This window comes from Nothobranchius furzeri, chromosome 1, assembly GCF_043380555.1.
Source record: "Nothobranchius furzeri strain GRZ-AD chromosome 1, NfurGRZ-RIMD1, whole genome shotgun sequence".
Taxonomy (NCBI): Eukaryota; Metazoa; Chordata; class Actinopteri; order Cyprinodontiformes; family Nothobranchiidae; genus Nothobranchius; species Nothobranchius furzeri.
In genome coordinates, this window is record NC_091741.1 from 25,993,621 (window position 1) to 26,010,979 (window position 17,359).

The 17,359-nt window shown below is 44.8% G+C and overlaps 2 protein-coding genes across 14 annotated transcripts in view; one reads left to right on the top strand and one right to left on the bottom strand.

Annotated features, from left to right (window-relative positions):
• Window positions 1–1,419: 1,419 nt before the first annotated feature.
• The window catches only part of LOC107380808 (rho guanine nucleotide exchange factor 9), an 82,425-nt gene continuing 66,485 nt past the window's right edge, over window positions 1,420–17,359 (bottom strand). For 8 of the 12 annotated variants that reach the window (XM_015955591.3, XM_015953331.3, XM_015952549.3 and 5 more), the window contains 3 exons: window positions 13,260–13,503; window positions 12,575–12,643; window positions 5,991–10,842 (listed from right to left, as the gene is read on the bottom strand). In XM_015955591.3, coding sequence (XP_015811077.3) covers window positions 10,667–10,842; window positions 12,575–12,643; window positions 13,260–13,503 — 489 coding nt within the window. In that variant the 3' untranslated portion in view covers window positions 5,991–10,666. The other 4 variants (XM_015954081.3, XM_070547921.1, XM_015954819.3 and 1 more) reach the window with 4 other exon arrangements.
• asb12b (ankyrin repeat and SOCS box-containing 12b) lies at window positions 2,109–5,649 on the top strand. 2 transcript variants are annotated; one of them, XM_015960685.3, is made up of 4 exons: window positions 2,109–2,266; window positions 2,397–2,682; window positions 4,547–5,075; window positions 5,145–5,649. In XM_015960685.3, exons 2-4 carry the CDS (start codon window positions 2,398–2,400, stop codon window positions 5,288–5,290), a joined length of 960 nt encoding a protein of 319 aa, XP_015816171.3. In that variant the 5' UTR covers window positions 2,109–2,266; window position 2,397; the 3' UTR covers window positions 5,291–5,649. The 2 variants fall into 2 exon arrangements, with proteins under 2 accessions (XP_015816171.3, XP_015815438.3); XM_015959952.3 differs by having other exon boundaries at window positions 2,111–2,266; window positions 2,350–2,682.

The following is a 17,359-nucleotide window of genomic DNA, read 5'->3' on the forward strand; positions in this document are numbered from 1 at the left end:
GCGTTTTTGTCAGGGTAACCCCTCATTTCATCTGTTGCCAGGGCAACTCCACGTTCTTTAGTGGTTGCTAAGGCAACCCCAGGTTGCTGTGACCCGCATATTTTCACCAAAAGAAGTTCCTCCCAAATCCTGAGAGGGGCATCGGGAGGCTCAGGGAGATTTGGCAGCAGCTCCTCTAAAAGCGGTCTAATCCTGAACCAGGGGAGAGGATAATCAGACAATTAGTCTAAACACTCAAACTCTCATCAATATTAATATGGCCGCCAAACTCACTGAACTCGCTGTTGAGTCTGGCCTTCGGTGTTTGGAGCTGCAGTTTTGTCTTCTTCCTCCTGATAAAAGTGGCCAAGGCCAGAGGAGCCTCCTCCTCACGCGCCCTGCAGACATCCCGGAAGTCCTCCTCAGCCGCCATTTGTAAACACATCAAATATCATTCCTCCTTGTTTACAGCAGCTACACGCAGAATAAAGCTTCCGTACTCGTCTCAGCTTCTCATTTAAAGTCTTCATCCTCAGCGTGACTATGAGCCGTAAGGGGACGCTGGGCTGGAGCTGGCCGGCTCTGCCAGGAACCTCCGCATTCCGACTCCCATCCGACCTCCTCACTGCCTCCTGCCCGCTGCTCGTCCTCTTCCATCCAGGACACGTCTGCTTGTTTCGGACACGGAAAAGCATCGCGCTGCAGTAGTTTTTAAATGCTACTTCTTCGTTCATTTTATAGTTGTTGCCACCAAGCAACGGAAAAATGGCGTCAAACCGAACAGTTTTGGGCGCAAGCACTGAGCTTTATGGCTAAAACTAAACCATATGTAGTTTTTTCTTACTGTTTTGATTAAGCAACTACCAGGGATGTGATTAAAGTTAAATTATTGAGAAAATGGTTTTCCTGTTTCGCTATTGACAGCCGCACTTCCTGCTTCCGGTGCGCCTCTACCGCCACCTTGTGGTGGAGAAGGAAATTCCAACAAAAGCACAAACAAGCCTTTCTTTAATACCGATTAACTAAATTTGTTTTGTTGAAAATGTGTTAATCATCTGAAAAGCCCCTTTCTCATGAAATGTGGCCATAATCATGAGCTGCATCCCAGCAGGAAGAGTTTAATCTGGGACTAATAGCAGTAATGATGTCTGTTTGCCCCTCCAGGGGTCATATTAGCAGCTCCAGAACTCTTACGGAGTGCATGCAAACTGAAATGCACGTCTCATCAGGAACCCTTTGAACAGAGAGGAGATGCATTTAATGTAATTAGTTACACCTGTGCTTTCTGCTTTAACAAGTCAGAAATGAGGAGGAACACATCTGTTTGCAACGTTAGTGCTGCTTTATGAAAAGCTTCCATAAGAGCAGGCACACTAAACATATTCCAGCGATGTACACTCTAGATTTTATAAAATAAACATATTAAAAACTAGATGGCAAACTCTCAACAAGAGCATGGAGATGTGTGTGAGTGTGATGTGTAAAAATGTGGTGACTAAGTAATTGCTGACAGCTTTTACTTAGTCACCGCTCTTGGAAAGTGCTTCAGGAAGCTTGTATACTCAGAGAATCTCAGATGTGCACGTTTATTTTGTGTGGGTAATAAAAATAAAAAAAGCAAGGCCTCATCGTGTGTTTGAACAATGCCAGAAATCTGTCAATCTGCCATCTGTTGGAGGAATGCAGTGTGTCTCAACCTGCTGCCTGAAGCCGGGACAGTGAGAAGACATGGGTGGGTTTGGCAGAGGAACAGCTGAGTGGATTCTCCTTGAAAGCTTCAGACACAGCTGACTCTGAAACTGCAGGAATCAGGATGACAACAGAAAACACAGCACATTATTAAAGCTGTAGTTTTACAATTCGATTCCTCACTCAGGAATCGTGAAACGTTGCTGACTTAAGCATTCTGAACTCTAATGGGGACTCCTGTGTACGTTTTCTGTTTTTCTCCTTTCACGCTGATATTTCGGGCTCAGTCTAAGTCATGCACACTGACCACAGTGTCACAGCTCTATCTCCTTTCTAATTATAAACCAGAGCCTTGGCTCTCCCAGAATGGAAGTTTAGCCTGGCCCCTATGTGGCCTAAAATTAGCCCCCAACCCACCACCCGAAATGAAGCTCTGGCACCCATTGTCAGAAACACACAATCACACATACTGGACCTTTCACAGCTCATAGCAGTCGTAGAAGCTCCACACAGGCTTCGGATGACACCCATTTCCCCTCCTGACCTATTATGGTGTTTTAGGAGTTTCTAACATCTTGGGAAACCACAACACGTTCAGGTAGGTGTCACGTTACAGTGAATTCCTGTAGATTAAATTATTCACCATGACAACAATTCCAACTAAGCGAACCTGGATTTTAGGAGTGTTTGCAGATGGAGGTGTTCTGATCTCTCTCCTGGCGTTGCAGCATGGCACAGGGACAAACCACCAGCACCAGTTTGATGGACATTTCAAAGGCCTTCTCCCTGCTGCAGCCTAAGGAGGAGGACCAGGACGGCGAGCTGTGTCGGGCCTTGAACAACGCCGTGAGCAGTGATGACGTCTCTCTGCTCTCTCAGCTTCTGTCTCAGGAGAACTACAGAATGTATATGAATACACCGAGTGGCTGGGGGGTCCCGGTGACCCCTCTTCGTGCTGCTGCTGCGCTCGGACACCTCAGGTGTCTGGAGCTGCTGTTGGAACATGGAGCAGAGGTGAGCTCATGCTAGGACTTTTTTGTTTAGATGTTTTTGTTTGAAACGTGGGAAGCCACTACTGCTCCACGTGTCAGTGGGGTTGCTTCATTTAAAAGACAGAAATGTTCTTCTGCATACTTTTTTGTGTTTAACCCTTTATAGGGCCAACATCTATATTTAGACACTTCCACTCACATCATAAATTATGATGGTGTGCCTTTTCACAAACTCTTAGAATTACAGGATTTTAGCCAAACAATCATCAGAGATCAAGCTAGTCACGGTTTGCACCGTGGTGCCATTCCACCAATCAGTGCGGGGCTATAACGCGCCAAATATCGGTGAGTCCGCAGAGCCAGAAAACTGCTCGGTCTCCTCGTGTTTACGGTCAGCTCTCTAAAACTAACAACGCTAGGTTCATGAAACTCTCACATCACCAGGGCGACTAGTTGTGCTAAATAAAGATATATGTGTTGTAAATATTAAACTCAATGAAGTTGGTGAAATCATAGCATGAAAAAGAAATCTGCCAAATTTGAACATACGGCCTGAGCAAGGAAAAGAAATTATGAATATTTTTAGGTAAAATCTGTTGTTTTTTTAGACAAATTCTTAATATTCATGGAAACAGTAATAATAACAACTATTAAATTGTGTATATTTTGCAGTTTTAACTAAGATTTCTGTAGGAAATGGAGGAAGACAGTTATCACGCCAACCAATCTCGCCATCAGTGATGATGATGAACAAGTGGAAGAGGATAATGAGGCAGATCCTCAAATATAAAATATTCTAAAAATCTATATTTGATCAGAAATAGTATCTATTGTTCAATAACTTTTCTAAAATATTCCACATTCATCTGTTTTATAAAAATATACTTCATAATGAACTGTTCTGTATTTTTGAACAGTGATGTAATGTTCTAAAATTAGCTTGATTAAAGTGTCTTATTATTATTATCTATATTATTTAAAAAATATATTTATTCCACTTGCTCGTGTGTTTTCTTTTGGGATTTCTTCCACCAGAACAGGGCCAACGTCCATGTTTGATCACTTCGTTTTCTATGAATTTCTGCATGGAAATAAGTATTTTTGAAAATCGTAACAACAGAAATGCACTTTGGTTATTTACCACAATAACGCCCTGGGGCTGAAACTTTAAAAATTAAAATAATTCAATGAGTGCCATATAAAGGGTTAAACGTGTCTACTGGCAAAGTGGAATCAGAAATGACGTGAAGATTTGTCTCAGAATGTTTCATTAGAGCACAAACGGAAAGACTTTCTATCCCTTGAGTGGTGAATCTGCTGTGGAGCTCCCCCTACTGGCCACTGAGGGCGTAGCACACCTCTTGAAAACAAGGAAGCTGCAGGATCAGCCATTAGCTTTAATGGTCGGTAATTAAACACAAACTTTATATTTATTCTGAGTACGAGAGTGGATTATTGGACTCAGACAGACTACACGACAGCGTCAGCTTTAATCTGACGACGCGGTGACCTGCTGCTTCCATCATTAATCCTACGTACAGCTTATCCGACGGGGCTGGCTCTTCAGAGAATAAATGAAGAAACTAAAATCAGAACTGAAAACATGACAACCATTTATGGAAAATAACTTTCCAGAAGACATAAGTTAAAATAAGATCTTGCATTTTCATCATTTCCTCGTAGTTCCTGCTTCAGGATTTGTGGGGCGGAGAGATTCTGTAAAAGTGCCTTGCTCAGGAACCTGAGTCAGAAGCGAAGATGTGAATCAGCATGATGATCCGTGACGTCCAACCCGACATTCCGGCTCTAATCATGCTGTTTGCCTGGTTTTTCACGCTTGCTCTTAAATCAGTGAATCCTAAACACGTTGTACTTGGTGAACCCAGGTGGACGTTTTGGACGTGAAGGCCCAGACGCCTCTCTTCACAGCTGTCAGCGGGAAACATCTGGACTGTGTGGTGGCGCTCCTGAAAGCTGGTGCCGACCCGAACGGCAGTCAGTACAATAACTGCTCCCCGGTGCTGACAGCCGCCCGAGAGGGGGACGTAGACGTGCTGCGAGAGCTGCTGCTGTTTGGAGCCAAGGTGGACGTCAGACCTAAGGTCCCCGATTGGGCCTCCAACGCCACAGCCTGCAGGGGCCCCCTCTACCTCTCAGCTGTGTATGCACACCTGGACTGCTTTAGGCTGCTGCTCCTCCACGGGGCCAATCCCAACTACAACTGCACGGATGAGAAGATGCTGGCCAGGATCAAGCAGCCCAAAACTGTTCTGGAGGTGTGTCTCCAGTATGGCTGTGGGCCCGAGTACATTCAGCTTCTCATAGACTTTGGCGCGGACGTGTTCTTGCCTACGCTCATCATCGATAAAACTACCAAGCAGAACGAAGCTCTGCTTCTGCTGCTCAAAGCGAGAGGTGAGAGGGAGAGATTTGCCACATTATAATGAAACACTTCCTCCTTGTTTCTCACTTCTTCTGTTTCAGTTTGTCCCAAAACACTGATGTCACAGGCCCGACTGATGATCAGAAGATGTCTCACGTTTGCTAACAAGGACGCTGCAGTGGACCGTTTGGACATTCCTCTGATCCTGAGGAATTATCTGAAACATCACAACTCTGTACTTGTCTGACCAGTGACCAGAGATGTTCCCCCCACGCTGCACACTTGATCTTCACAGACGTGCTGAGCGTGGCCTCTGCATCACCCAGAGGGGCTCCATGTTGGAGGTGTAACACCAGCACTGACCACTAGAGGCCCCAGTAACACCAAGTCTGCAGCTTCCCGGAGGCGTCTAAATGAGCAGTTTTGATCATCTGTTGATCCATTTTTGCATCAGCTTCAGCTCTCTCCCTTTTCACAGGTGACTTGACACAATCAAAATGTCCTCCTACCTACTGCAGAAACACATGCACACACCGGCTGTCTGCATCACACCAGGGCGCCTCCGATTTCGCCAGGAAGACAGAAAAAATAAAGCAAACAATCTTGCATCTTTGGACTTCAAAACATCAGGAAGCGAAATGAAGAGCCTGCGCTTGAGCGCGGCCGAGTGGGAGAAACGTCTGCGTAACTCATTACTTATTCATCACGGCGCACCTCTATGCAGCTGCCAGTTGTGGCTGGAGGTTTATTCATGTACCTTGTGACGTGATGATGTTAACTCACACCCTTTATTCTTTCCCTTTGTAATGCATGCACAAGTTAATGTGTCAGACTGCTGGGAATGGCTCCAACAAACAGGAAATGATGTCACTCTGGACAGGAAGCAGGGCACAATGCTCCCACAGCCACACACACGCACACACACACGCTGATGCATCGACGCGGCGTTCTGTAGAGGTTTTATTTTCAACAAAAGTACAGCTATATCAGATATGGATTTCTTTGTTTTTTTACAGCGAAGTACAACATATTCCCAGTGCTTCTGAATACATCAAAACATAGAATGTACATACAGCTGACATCTCCACTCTCCCATTCACAGTTTCTGGATTGAATAGGCATTATTTTTCAGGTTTTTCATTTCTACAACAAATAAAGGCCAACGAGACAGAAAGAAAGAAAAACGGTTTGCATATGGTGTTAAAGGACGTAAATACTGCGAGTAAAACTTTCAATGACAAAGAAAAAAGAAATCCAGACCTCAAACTAGATGGTAATATACAGTGAGCAGTTTCTGAGACGAGGGACGAGTCTTCTCGTTGTTACTGAACACCACATGGCTGGTAGAAGACTCGGACCCTGACATGTCACACGAGCCAGTGATGGACTACACGGAGCTGCGAGGCTAACTGAGAATGAACCCAACCCTGTCCTTTTGGCTATTAGGCCATCAGATTAGTTATTAAAATAAAGAAATAATAAGAATAAACCCAATATACACATCATTTAAACAGTTTGGTTCAGAACAACTTAATACTGCTGTCAATAAATAGAAGAGTACTGTACTTCATTCCTTAAACGAGAGCATGATATGAATTCTAATGAAGTTCTTTGTGGATTATATTTATTTTTAGCTCATCTAGAGGTTTCCATAGCGCCGCTACTAATTTATACACAAAAGCACCCCGGATAAGAGCTAGCTCCTGTTTGGTTCTGTTGTCGTAAAAAGATTACCCGTTTTGCCTCCGCTGAAGATGACGATGATGATGTTGGCACTAAAAATAACCAGCAGCTGGACAGCGTAACGAGGAGATGTGTCGTGTATACCACCCATCAGACGTGGAGAACGTGGTGTTCTGCTCTAAGTGACAATAAATAAAAACACCATGAACGTGAGCGGGGTACAGGTGGACAGAGAAAACAGCTCCCTTCAGTGAGATGTCACGGGCTCACAAATAAATGGTCCCGCCTCCGGCGTGGGAGGGGAAGGTCAGCGAAACTAAACAATCTGGTAAGAGTTGCCTCGAGTCTCATGCAAACTATTGGATGCCACACGCATGCATTAACCTGGTACTGAGGTCTACCGCACGCTAGAACTGGAACAACATTAGTCTCCAACGCAAAATACCAATATCCAAATATATGATCTGTTCTTTGTACAGTATTTACAGTCTGTAGCTGACAAAGTTAAAATAGATGACTTCTTCTGATTCGTCACTCACTAGTACATGTGAAACCTGACCTAACTCAAGTAAATCTGTCTTCTAATTACTCAAATTCAATCTTTCAGCAAGTGAAATAGATAATAAGTGAAGCATTTATTCGACTGGAATGAGAGTGAACGTCGTCTTGTACGATTAAAGTAGCTGCTGTGCACGTGGGACATAAAATCAGGTGTTCCACTCAGACCACACGGCATCTGCTGGAGTAGAGAAGGTCTGACCTCTGAGTTTCTGTCCGAGTGAGTGTCGCGCACCGGTGGAACGAGGGAATCCCAGTGTGAACGAGACGAGAGAGAAGGAGAAAGGAAGAAATGCACTGAAGGGAAAATACAAGACTAATTCAAACCTGCCAGTGAAACTGAATCGATTATCTCTAGTGGATGCTGGAAGGCACTGTTAGATAGCATCTCTCTTCTCCGCAGAGGAACGGGCCAGCAGGTGAGCATGATTGTGCAACTGTGTGTGTGTGTGTGTGTGTGTGTGTGTTGAGTAAGGACTAGTAGGGGTAGGCAGGTGGGACCTGAGGTTGTCATGGCCTGGGAACCATTTCTTTTTGCTTTTCCAGGCATGAGCGTCATCTTTCCCAACAACCTCACTGGGAGCATCTCTACCCACAGCAGCAGCCGCCTCAGTGGGGCAGAGCAGGGCTTACGCAACTCTGAGCTGGGTCAGAACCACAGAACAATACTCAGCTCTTTCACATCATAGCGAATAGTGAGGATTCATAATGATGCGTCACATCGCACAAGTCGTCTTACTGTGGTAAATGTCCGTGTGGTGGAAGAGGTGAACACAAACAGCAGCTCTGAGGTCAGCTATGATCACACAGCATGGACTCTACATTCCAGGAGTAGAAAACACTTCTGTGATGAGAGAGGAGAGCTTCTCTCGTAGCTCAACGCCTCAGCAGGAGGTGGAGTCTCACACACACACACACACACACACACACACACACACACACACACACGCACACACACACACACACACAGCAGCCCCAGGGACTTTGGTGATTAAACAAATGGATCGGATCGGGCCACAGTCTAACTGGCAAACCACGGATCGGACGTGACGGGGTGCAGAGACCTCATTTATCAAACGTTCCTATATTCTATCCTACGAATGGGAATAAGAATGTTCGTACGAACAGCTCAGAGTCTTACTTATGGAACAGGCGGTGACCTCTCGTAAGCTTGTTTCTCCGCAATCAGCTGTTGATAGATCCCACTTGTGCGTACTCGGGTGCTCTGCCTGTTGACAGCCATTTGCATAGAGAAACGCCCTCAATTAACCATATTTGGTCACGCTACGTCCTCAGCACTCGAGGGGATTCCCTGTTTTTTACCCCCAGAAAAAATAAGAAAAACTTTATTGACACCGAGATCGAACCAAACAAGCTGCAGAGGTTAAAAAACGCGGTCGGGACAGAGGAGAGGTTCCTGTCAGAAACAAATAAATAACTCGTAGAGTAACGGGTTGTTGTTTGCATTTAAGGACTCGTTCTGTTTGGAGTTAGTTTTATTTGGAATTGCTGCCTGAGAGTGCAGCCTCTGAGCTGTCATTCAGTCTGGTTACCTTGGCAACGCGGCGTGTATGATCGGGGAGCAGAGGAGGTTCTGGGGGGCTCTCATGGTTGTAAAATAAAATATGAACCGGGATCGGATTCGTGAAGTTTGTCCGTCGCGCCACAAAGAGTCCCAAATCTGAGCATAGCAGAAGGATTTCCTTTGAGATCAGAGCGCTAACGGAGAACGCGTTCCCTCCAGAGAGCACGCTCTGTTAAATCCTCCAATAACACAGAGCAGCCATGAGATAATGTCAGATTCCCGTCGGTCACACCTGTCTTTTATTGGTTTTAGCACCAATTATGCGAAAAAGCCATTTTTCCACTGACAAAATTACAGACAGGATCAGTAAAACGTGTGGATGAGAAACACATTTGGATGACTGAGACATTCGGTAGCGCGCTTGCCCGTTCTGCCACCATAAGCTGTTCCACGGACAGATGTTCTTACATTCAGGAACGTTTCTGATAAATGATGAATACCGCACGAGTAGATTGTCCCTACGCACCAAATACGCACACATCTGTGCGTAAGTACGTTTGATAAACGAGGCCCCAGGCGTTGAACCCGTCAGCAGGACCCGTGCATGCTACTAATCACACTCATCGTTCTAACGGCATTTCTTTTCTGAAATACTGGCGGAACTGAGACCCTGGTGTTGGTTTGGGTCCTCGCTAAGTTTCCAAACTGTAACATAACAAATGTAAACGTCGTACTGAGATGAGAGCAAACACAGTCGGGCTGAGTGGTTTTACACTGTGATCACAGCAGAATCATTACGTCTTCGTGTTTGGAGTCGACGTGAAAATCCGACTTTAGACTTTCTCCTGGAGGTAGGCGGCCATGTTTCCCAGCACCCAGCGAGCTGCCAGCACAGTGCTACGAGGAGGGAGGGGGTACTCGCCCATGAGAGTACGGAACAAAGCAGGTGGACCATAACCCGCCTATCTCCTGCTCCCAGATGCTTCAGCTCTCCGTCAGACGAAACACACCGGGCATGGATGTGAATACCCTGTCACGAGCGGTTGGTGGAAGGATTTCAATACTCTATTGATTTGTTCCCTGACCCATCATATCATGGCCAATGGCAGGTTTCCAGATGAATGAAAATCCCCCTCTGAGAGCCACTGACTCACAAAAAGCTGAGCAGGTGGATCAGGAGATAGAGGACAAGAAGGATGTGGAGTAAGGGAAGACGACACCAGACTTTGTAAAGAAGAATGAGGGTGATATGATGAGCGGAAGGTGATCCAGATGGAGGCATCAGTGGAGCAGGGATGAGCTGGTTAGTGGTGATGACGATGATTTAAGTCTGACAGTTGAGCCCGGCAGGTCCTTGAACACGACACGTCCCTCAGCGGAGGTCGTCGTGCGTCAGTCTCACATTCAGAAGAACACAGTCTCACATAGCAGCACAGCCCCGTCTCAGCCTCTGGACACAATCACACAACAAAAACAACCTGGCAGCGCTTCTGTTGTCCAGGTCGTGAATAAAAAATAAACAAAACAAAACAATCTCAATAACTCCAGAACATTCAGATGGCGTGAGTGTGCAGAATCCAAGGGGGAGGAGTTCATGAGAGTTGAGCCAGCTGGAGAAGCGTGATAACTAAGAACGTCACTAACGAATACCAACGTGTGTTTCTTCTTTTCCTCTCAGAAGTCTTTAGTCCTCTTGGTGTTTCCAGTCAAAGGGTGAAACAACACTGGTCCTGGACTTCAAAGTCTTATGAGTGAGTGTGTGTGTGTGTGTGTGTAATTTCTTCATCATGAGACAGAACCATCCAGTGTTTAGTGCTTCTAAGAAAAATAGCAGGTCCTTCAGAAGAGTCTGTTTCTCTATTTCTTAAATGGAGCTAATCGACTAAAATTCTGCCAGAAAGGCGCCTGGCCTCTTTTGGATTGACTGAATTCAAAAACCTCTCCTTGTGCCATGTCCTCCGTTACCTCATACTGCCCCGCGCTGAGGGGGTCCTGTGGGGGCGGGTATGAGGGGGGCGTGCACCTGTTTACACCTGGGAAAGCAGGTGCAGGGAAAGAGAGCGAGGGGTGCGGAGCACAAAGCAGAGGAGACAAGAGGAGGGAGGCAGATAGCAAAAAGGAAACATCGTCAGAATTTCATAGGAAACAGGCACAGCAACACAACACCAAGTCATGCTTCCACACAACACGGGCACGGAGACACAAAATGAGCCTTCTGTTTACATTCCTGCACACCGATCCTGAGAAATGACAGTCTGACCACACGATGAGAGCTGAATCTGGAGCACATTCAGCTGTAGTGGTGACACGAGGAAGGATGGAGGTACTATTCAGTCAAACGCTGTCGCAGGAAAACAGGAGAACCAACGTTACACCAAAAAGCTCCATGACACGGCCGTTTGGACGCCGCTCTTCCATGTTTAACTGCACGTTTGTTTGAATAGCACCGTTTAAAAGACAGGAGCAGCAACACCAGAGCCAACAGAAAGCTGCTAGTCTACCATGTGCTTCAGCTACAGTCTACAAGCATCACAACTGCGCTACTGTCAGAAAGAAATAGATTTGTTGAGAATGAAATATTCAAAAGTTGCCATGGCATCTTGGGCATAAAAAACAGGGAAAAGGGAAGAGAAGCAGCGTTTCGCTGTGAGAAGGGTCTGATCTGTTTGTGTTGGTAGAGCCTGTTTCTCTCGGATAGTTCAAGATCATGCTTGTAAACAGATTGGACGGTGATCGCATGCTCCAGTGCCAACGTTGAAACACAACACTTCCCAATGCTGCTTAGCAGTTGCCATGGCATCTTACTGTTGTGCTAGCTCTAAGGAAAACTCTAATGCATATATACCTTTATCATTTTCAAACCATGTCCATACAACATGGCCCTCTTTCTCAAGATGAAATCTATAAATGAATCTGAAATTCAAGAAAGTACTTCACCTTGTGCCAGCCACGTACACATACAGCACTTAGAAACACACAACATTTAGTCCCACAGACGTCTACGGGGTCCTAACGTCAGAGAGAACATCCCAGCAGTGGTCATTAGTTCATTAATACCTTCATGGATGGTCATGCTTATTGTGACTCTGGCAAGAACATCAGTCATGGTAAAATGTACAAACATCTACTGTAGCCTAGCAGCTAAAACGACTAAATGTTAAAGGGTGATACCAGCAGAGTGGATGTGTGGGTCAACAGTCCTATCAGGAGCTAGCATGCTAAATAGCGTGTTTGACCTGTTCTTCTGTTACTGAGCTAGTTGGAAGAGAGTATGTAGACATTTAAACACCAATGCAGCCTGAGCCGTGGGTTAAACGATGAGACCAACCGCCACCTTAACTCAGTGAGAGAATGAAGCCCAAACAGCTGTGTAAGAACTAGCCATGATGGCGTGAAGACTAGCATGACGCAGGAGCCACAAGTCCTGAGTGCTGGTGTCACCCTCTAAACAACATGCAAACAGCCCTCTGTCTTTTCATTGATGCTTAACATCTGCTTCACTTCTCGTATCAAGTCATCCTCGTGTACGGGCTGACCCACCGGGGGCTCAAAGGGGGAAAATGAGCGCAGCAAACAGCGTGTTCTAGTTAACTTGGTGCAGGACTGGCATAGATCCATTCATAAACAGTGTGTGTGTTAAAACAGGGTGTGGAAAGTAAAAAAGGAGAGCGGGTTAGAGAAAGAGAGTAAACAACGATGAGAAGACAGAGCACGCCAGCGGGGAAATAAAAGGGGAAATCACCTGATATCTTCTGGTTGCCTCACCTTTCTGTTTGGTCACCTTTCTCACCGTCATGGCTGCCTGTCGCTTCTGGTACTCAGAAATTTCAAAACCTAAAGGACAGAAGGGTACTCTGTTGAAATGTAAAGGTCATAAAAATGCAATCTCTCAGTTGGGATGAGGATCAGCTGACCAAGTGTTTCCATTTCACTTTTCAAAGTAAAGTTGCAGATACATCCCTCAATCCCTAAGTGTCCAGTTCACTCGGAGATACTAGCTGTTGCACTCATTTTACAACTTAAATCCACATGTTTTTAATTCATTTGTATCTCTCCTGTGCTCTTCACTTATAAAAGTAAGAGCATGATATTCCTTGCAGGAATGCATAATGTATTTGTGTTTTGTTATGAAATAATTGAGTCATTTTGGTAAAATCTTAGAAGCAGTATCATTGTTAGAATCTCATGTGCTATCACAAAAAGCCACCACATAATATTTTGGTTTATTTCTGTGATATTGACTTGTAACCATTTTTGGTTTTGCTGCAATTGGGTGAATTTCACTGTGGCAGCCATCTTCAGTTGGTTTAACTCCAGTGGTTACTCAGTAGATTTGCATCCACTTTCTGACAGTTTTATGACATATTCTGCTAAAAGACAGACAAATGAACACAAGCACGCCATTCAGTGGCAGGAAATAAAGACACGACAGTAGAAAGAGTGTGATTACCGATTTTCTCATCTTCCTGCACCATCTTCCTCTCCTCATGGAAGGCCCTGAGCCAGCGGATCTTCTCCTCTGGCTTTTTGGCCAGAAAGATGTGTATCTCCTCACTGTCTTTGTTGTACAACTTAAAAGCGTTCTTTACACTGACGTTAAAGTCATCGTCCCGCCCGTCAATGGCCTCCCGGACCTCGTAACGATCCATGTCGATGCGACCCTTATAGTACAAGATGTCTCTGCGTATCAGGTCCTGGTGAAGAGCACAACAACATGTCTGCTGTCAACAAGTATTTCTCCTCTGGTATCCTCAGAGAACGTTTTATACGACCCATTCCGTCTGCTGCCCACACTCGTTCCTCACATTTCAGAAAACTGTATTTCTCAGTAAGTCCACTCTGCACATTAGGGCTGCACAATATATCGTAAATATATCGTTATCGTGATATCAGCATACACAATATGCGTATCGCAAAGAACAGATAAATATGGCATTGAATGTTCAGCTCAGATGTTTGCTACACATGATGCATTCTGTCAATCAAACGACAGCATTATGCTTTTTAACTAATCAAACAGAGCTCTTCACCCGTTTAACCAGTTGGGTGGGTTCTCATAGGTCAGATGCCCGCCCCCGAGGCGGGCGGCACTTCATTTTGATGGTTAGCATACACCTGAGTTAGCTTTGGTCTGTTCTTTTTGCTGATTCTGCTTTTCCCGGGAGCCACTGATTGTCTTTTCTTGTTCATTCCCTTTTCCCTTCCTTCACATCTTTAGCCTTTCTCATTTTTATACGTTTTATTTCTTTATTTTTGATTAATTTTGTTCCTGAGTTAAGTCTTTATTTATTGTCAGTAATGTCGTCATCGCAATATTAATCATTATTATCGAATATCGCAGCTTTTCCTAATAAGGTGCAGCCCTACTGCACATTATGTGTAGTTGAGTTTGATGTGATGGCCTCCCCTCCCATCACTGGCTAATGTTAAGAGCCATTTTAACTGACTCTTACAGGGTATCTGCAGGTTTAGGGGAGCCAAATTTAAGACTTTTTAAGACCTTTTTTAAGGCCACTTTGACCAAATTTAAGCTATAATTTCCAGCTATTGCCTGGAACCGGTGCTAACCACGTCGCCAACGTGGGATTAGCCATCCAGTAGCCATTAAACTTGCCCTTCCCCATGGCACAAGCTCCCACTAGCTTAACCAGCTAATGTGCTCATCTAAAAATAGCCCCCTTTCACAACCAACTGAATGTGTACGGTTCCGCTTACGGCAACATCATACACAAAAAAAAAACTGACCACTAACTAGAAATTCACGAAAATTTTATAGTAATAAAATAATCTTGTTTATTGGGTCTTTGGTCATTTAAGACCTTTGTAAACTGTATTTAAGGATTATTTGTCATTTTTAAGGATTTTTAAGGCCTTAAATTTGGAAAAGCCAATTTAAGACTTTTTAAGACTTTTTAAGGACCCGCGGATACCCTGTCTTAAAACACTGAATCAGAGCTGATGTCCTAGCTGATCTTAGACACGGTCGAGTGGGGAAACTGGAAGGACCACAACTTAATGTTCATTGTTTTCATTCACATGACCGACTTGCTACCCTGATGAGCAACAATTGACAACTGTGTTACTTTTCCACCTGTCTCTTTCCAAAAGAGACGTCTCTTCCATGGAGGAAAACCAAACGTGTGTGGTCAAACTCTTTTGTTGGACTCATTCTGCATGGCTGCTTTATTCACATCCCTGAAAATGCCAATGTCTCACCCAGATCTCCAGATTGGTGACATCTTGTGTTGTATCTCGTAGAGAAGCCCTCTCCTTACATAACCACCAGGATGAAAGCTTTGTAAGGTATGGACAGCCACACGTATTATAACTCTGGATGGTAAATGATTTCACTGTGATGCAGATGAAGAACAAGTACAGCAAGCCTAAAAGACTTTGTGTGGATGAAGGAGGCTGATATCAGATTGACAAGACGTGTTAATTTACTAAAACATTTAGTTGTTAAACGTCGTGCGTCGGGTGAAGGAATTCAACACAAACACAAACACAAGTTGTGAGAAAACACTGATATTGAGACGTTTTGTGTCTGTTTAGCTGACGGTTCTCGAGTTTCACCTAGTGGTGCTGTATCTGGTTCCATGTGAGCAGGAGGTGACCAGCAGACAGCTGTGTAATACGGGCCAGCCGAGGAGCTCTAGAGGCTGCAGGGGTGTGACTGTTTAGGGGACAGTGTGCAGCTCTGGTTTTCTGTCCTGTGGGACACAGTTTCACTACAGGACGAAGGTCACCCGTTAACAACATAACACTAGTAGGAAAGCACTTCACGGGCACAAATTCACAATTCATTTATCCCTGGATATTTTTGTTCTAATTTTGTGTATAAATGGGAAATGGCCTGTATTTGTATTGGCTCTGCACCTACGCCGCCTAATCACGTGGGTCCACCACACTGGAGGGCAAAAGCATGTAAACAGTGAGCGACACAAGTACTGAACTGGCTACATTGGCTCTACTCCGCTCGGACCGGGTCTGGAGTGTTCTCATTTAAGTACCCTTGGATTTTCTGGCGTGCAACCGACATCTTTTCAGCCCTCTTCTCGAGACAGTCTGCCTGGAGCCAAACTGGTCCTACTTGTCCACCGCTGACTGACTGGCCGACCCAAAATCATGTCTACCATTAGGAAGAGCCTCCAATTGGCAGACAGAACCAGTCAACGGGAGCGTCCCACATGTGCAATTCCTTATCATTCTGGATGCTGTGGAGTTAACGAGCCTCTGACTGCACACACGCACGCACGCACACACACACACACACATACACAGTGCTGCCAGACACAGCAAAGCAGGATGCAAAATCAGAGTCAGAGAGTCTCCAAAAGCAAGATTGCTCAGGCCATGAGACACCGCAGCTTTCTCCAGGCTCTTTTTCCCCGCCCACATGCTCTGAGATGAGCTCATGACATCATTGATATCTATTTTTCACACCAAATTTGGAGACCGACCATGTGCTCAATCACGTCCAAATTCCTAAGGCAGTGTGGAACGAACGCTGCCAAGCAGGGGCGAGCCGCACCGAGTGGGGTAGAGTGGAGCCGATGCTAGTGTTGTGCCTGAGATTGATTTTTTCTTGTTGTTGTTGTTATTTGTGATGTTTAGCATGGCTTCAACTAGTTAAAGCCCTGTTAGGTTATCCAAAAAAGTAGCTAAGTTGGGCAACAGCAATTTACGGGAGTATTGAACGGAGAGAAAAAGTGGCGACTGAGGTTGGTTTATTTATTTTAGTTTTATTGACAGTTTAGCCTGGTTTCTACTGGTTCTAGTGGAGCTCACTTGGGCAAAGATTAAGCACGCCTTGGTGGGTTCATGGAGAGCGGTATTTGTAAAAATGTGTTAACCAGCTTACGAACATTAGCCTATGTTCTCCCTGCTACTGTTCACTCATGTAAACAAGTTGCCTACTTGGCCAGAATTCGCCCTACTGGATTTATATCATTATGTGATGAACAGAGTTTCACTTTACACTGGAAAACAAACTACAGGGTGTCCGCGGGGTTTTAAAAAGTATTAAAAAGTGATAAATAAAAATAGTCAAATTTAAGGCCATTAAAAGTGTTAAATTTGGTCTCAGAGGTATTATTTTTTCCAAATTAGGTATTATTTTTTTCAGACTATCAGATGTTGTATTCTGAACATCGACATAGAAATATATTCCGAATGAAATGTTTTGAACGATTATAAAAACAAAACAAGCCGATTATTTGCTCCTCCCACTTGCGCTGCCTTGAGTTGCAAATGAAGCGCTCCTCCCAGTGTTGCCAAGTTAACTTGGCGACTTTGACGCTATTTCTAACAGCTTCTCAGACCCCCTTCTTGACTTTTTAAATCTTAAAAGTACCTAGCGAACACTTCAGAAACATCTCTGGTAACCCTTAGCTACTTTCTGGATAACTGTCGTCGACGTTTCCTGCAGGTTAGCTAAACACTCCGCCTGCACTCTGGACCGTTCTTCAGGACATTAGGAAAGGGAATGATGTAGTGATGTGTCGGTCGCTAAAGAAACGGCTCTCGGAGCCGGTTCCCTGTTGGAGTAAC

Coding starts and splice junctions, on each gene's coding strand:
- asb12b (XM_015960685.3), top strand. CDS start 2,398: ATGGCACAGGGACAAACCACCAGCACCAGTTTGATGGACATTTCAAAG. Junction 2,683..4,546: donor TGTTGGAACATGGAGCAGAG/GTGAGCTCATGC, acceptor TGGTGAACCCAG/GTGGACGTTTTGGACGTGAA. Junction 5,076..5,144: donor TCTGCTGCTCAAAGCGAGAG/GTGAGAGGGAGA, acceptor CTTCTGTTTCAG/TTTGTCCCAAAACACTGATG.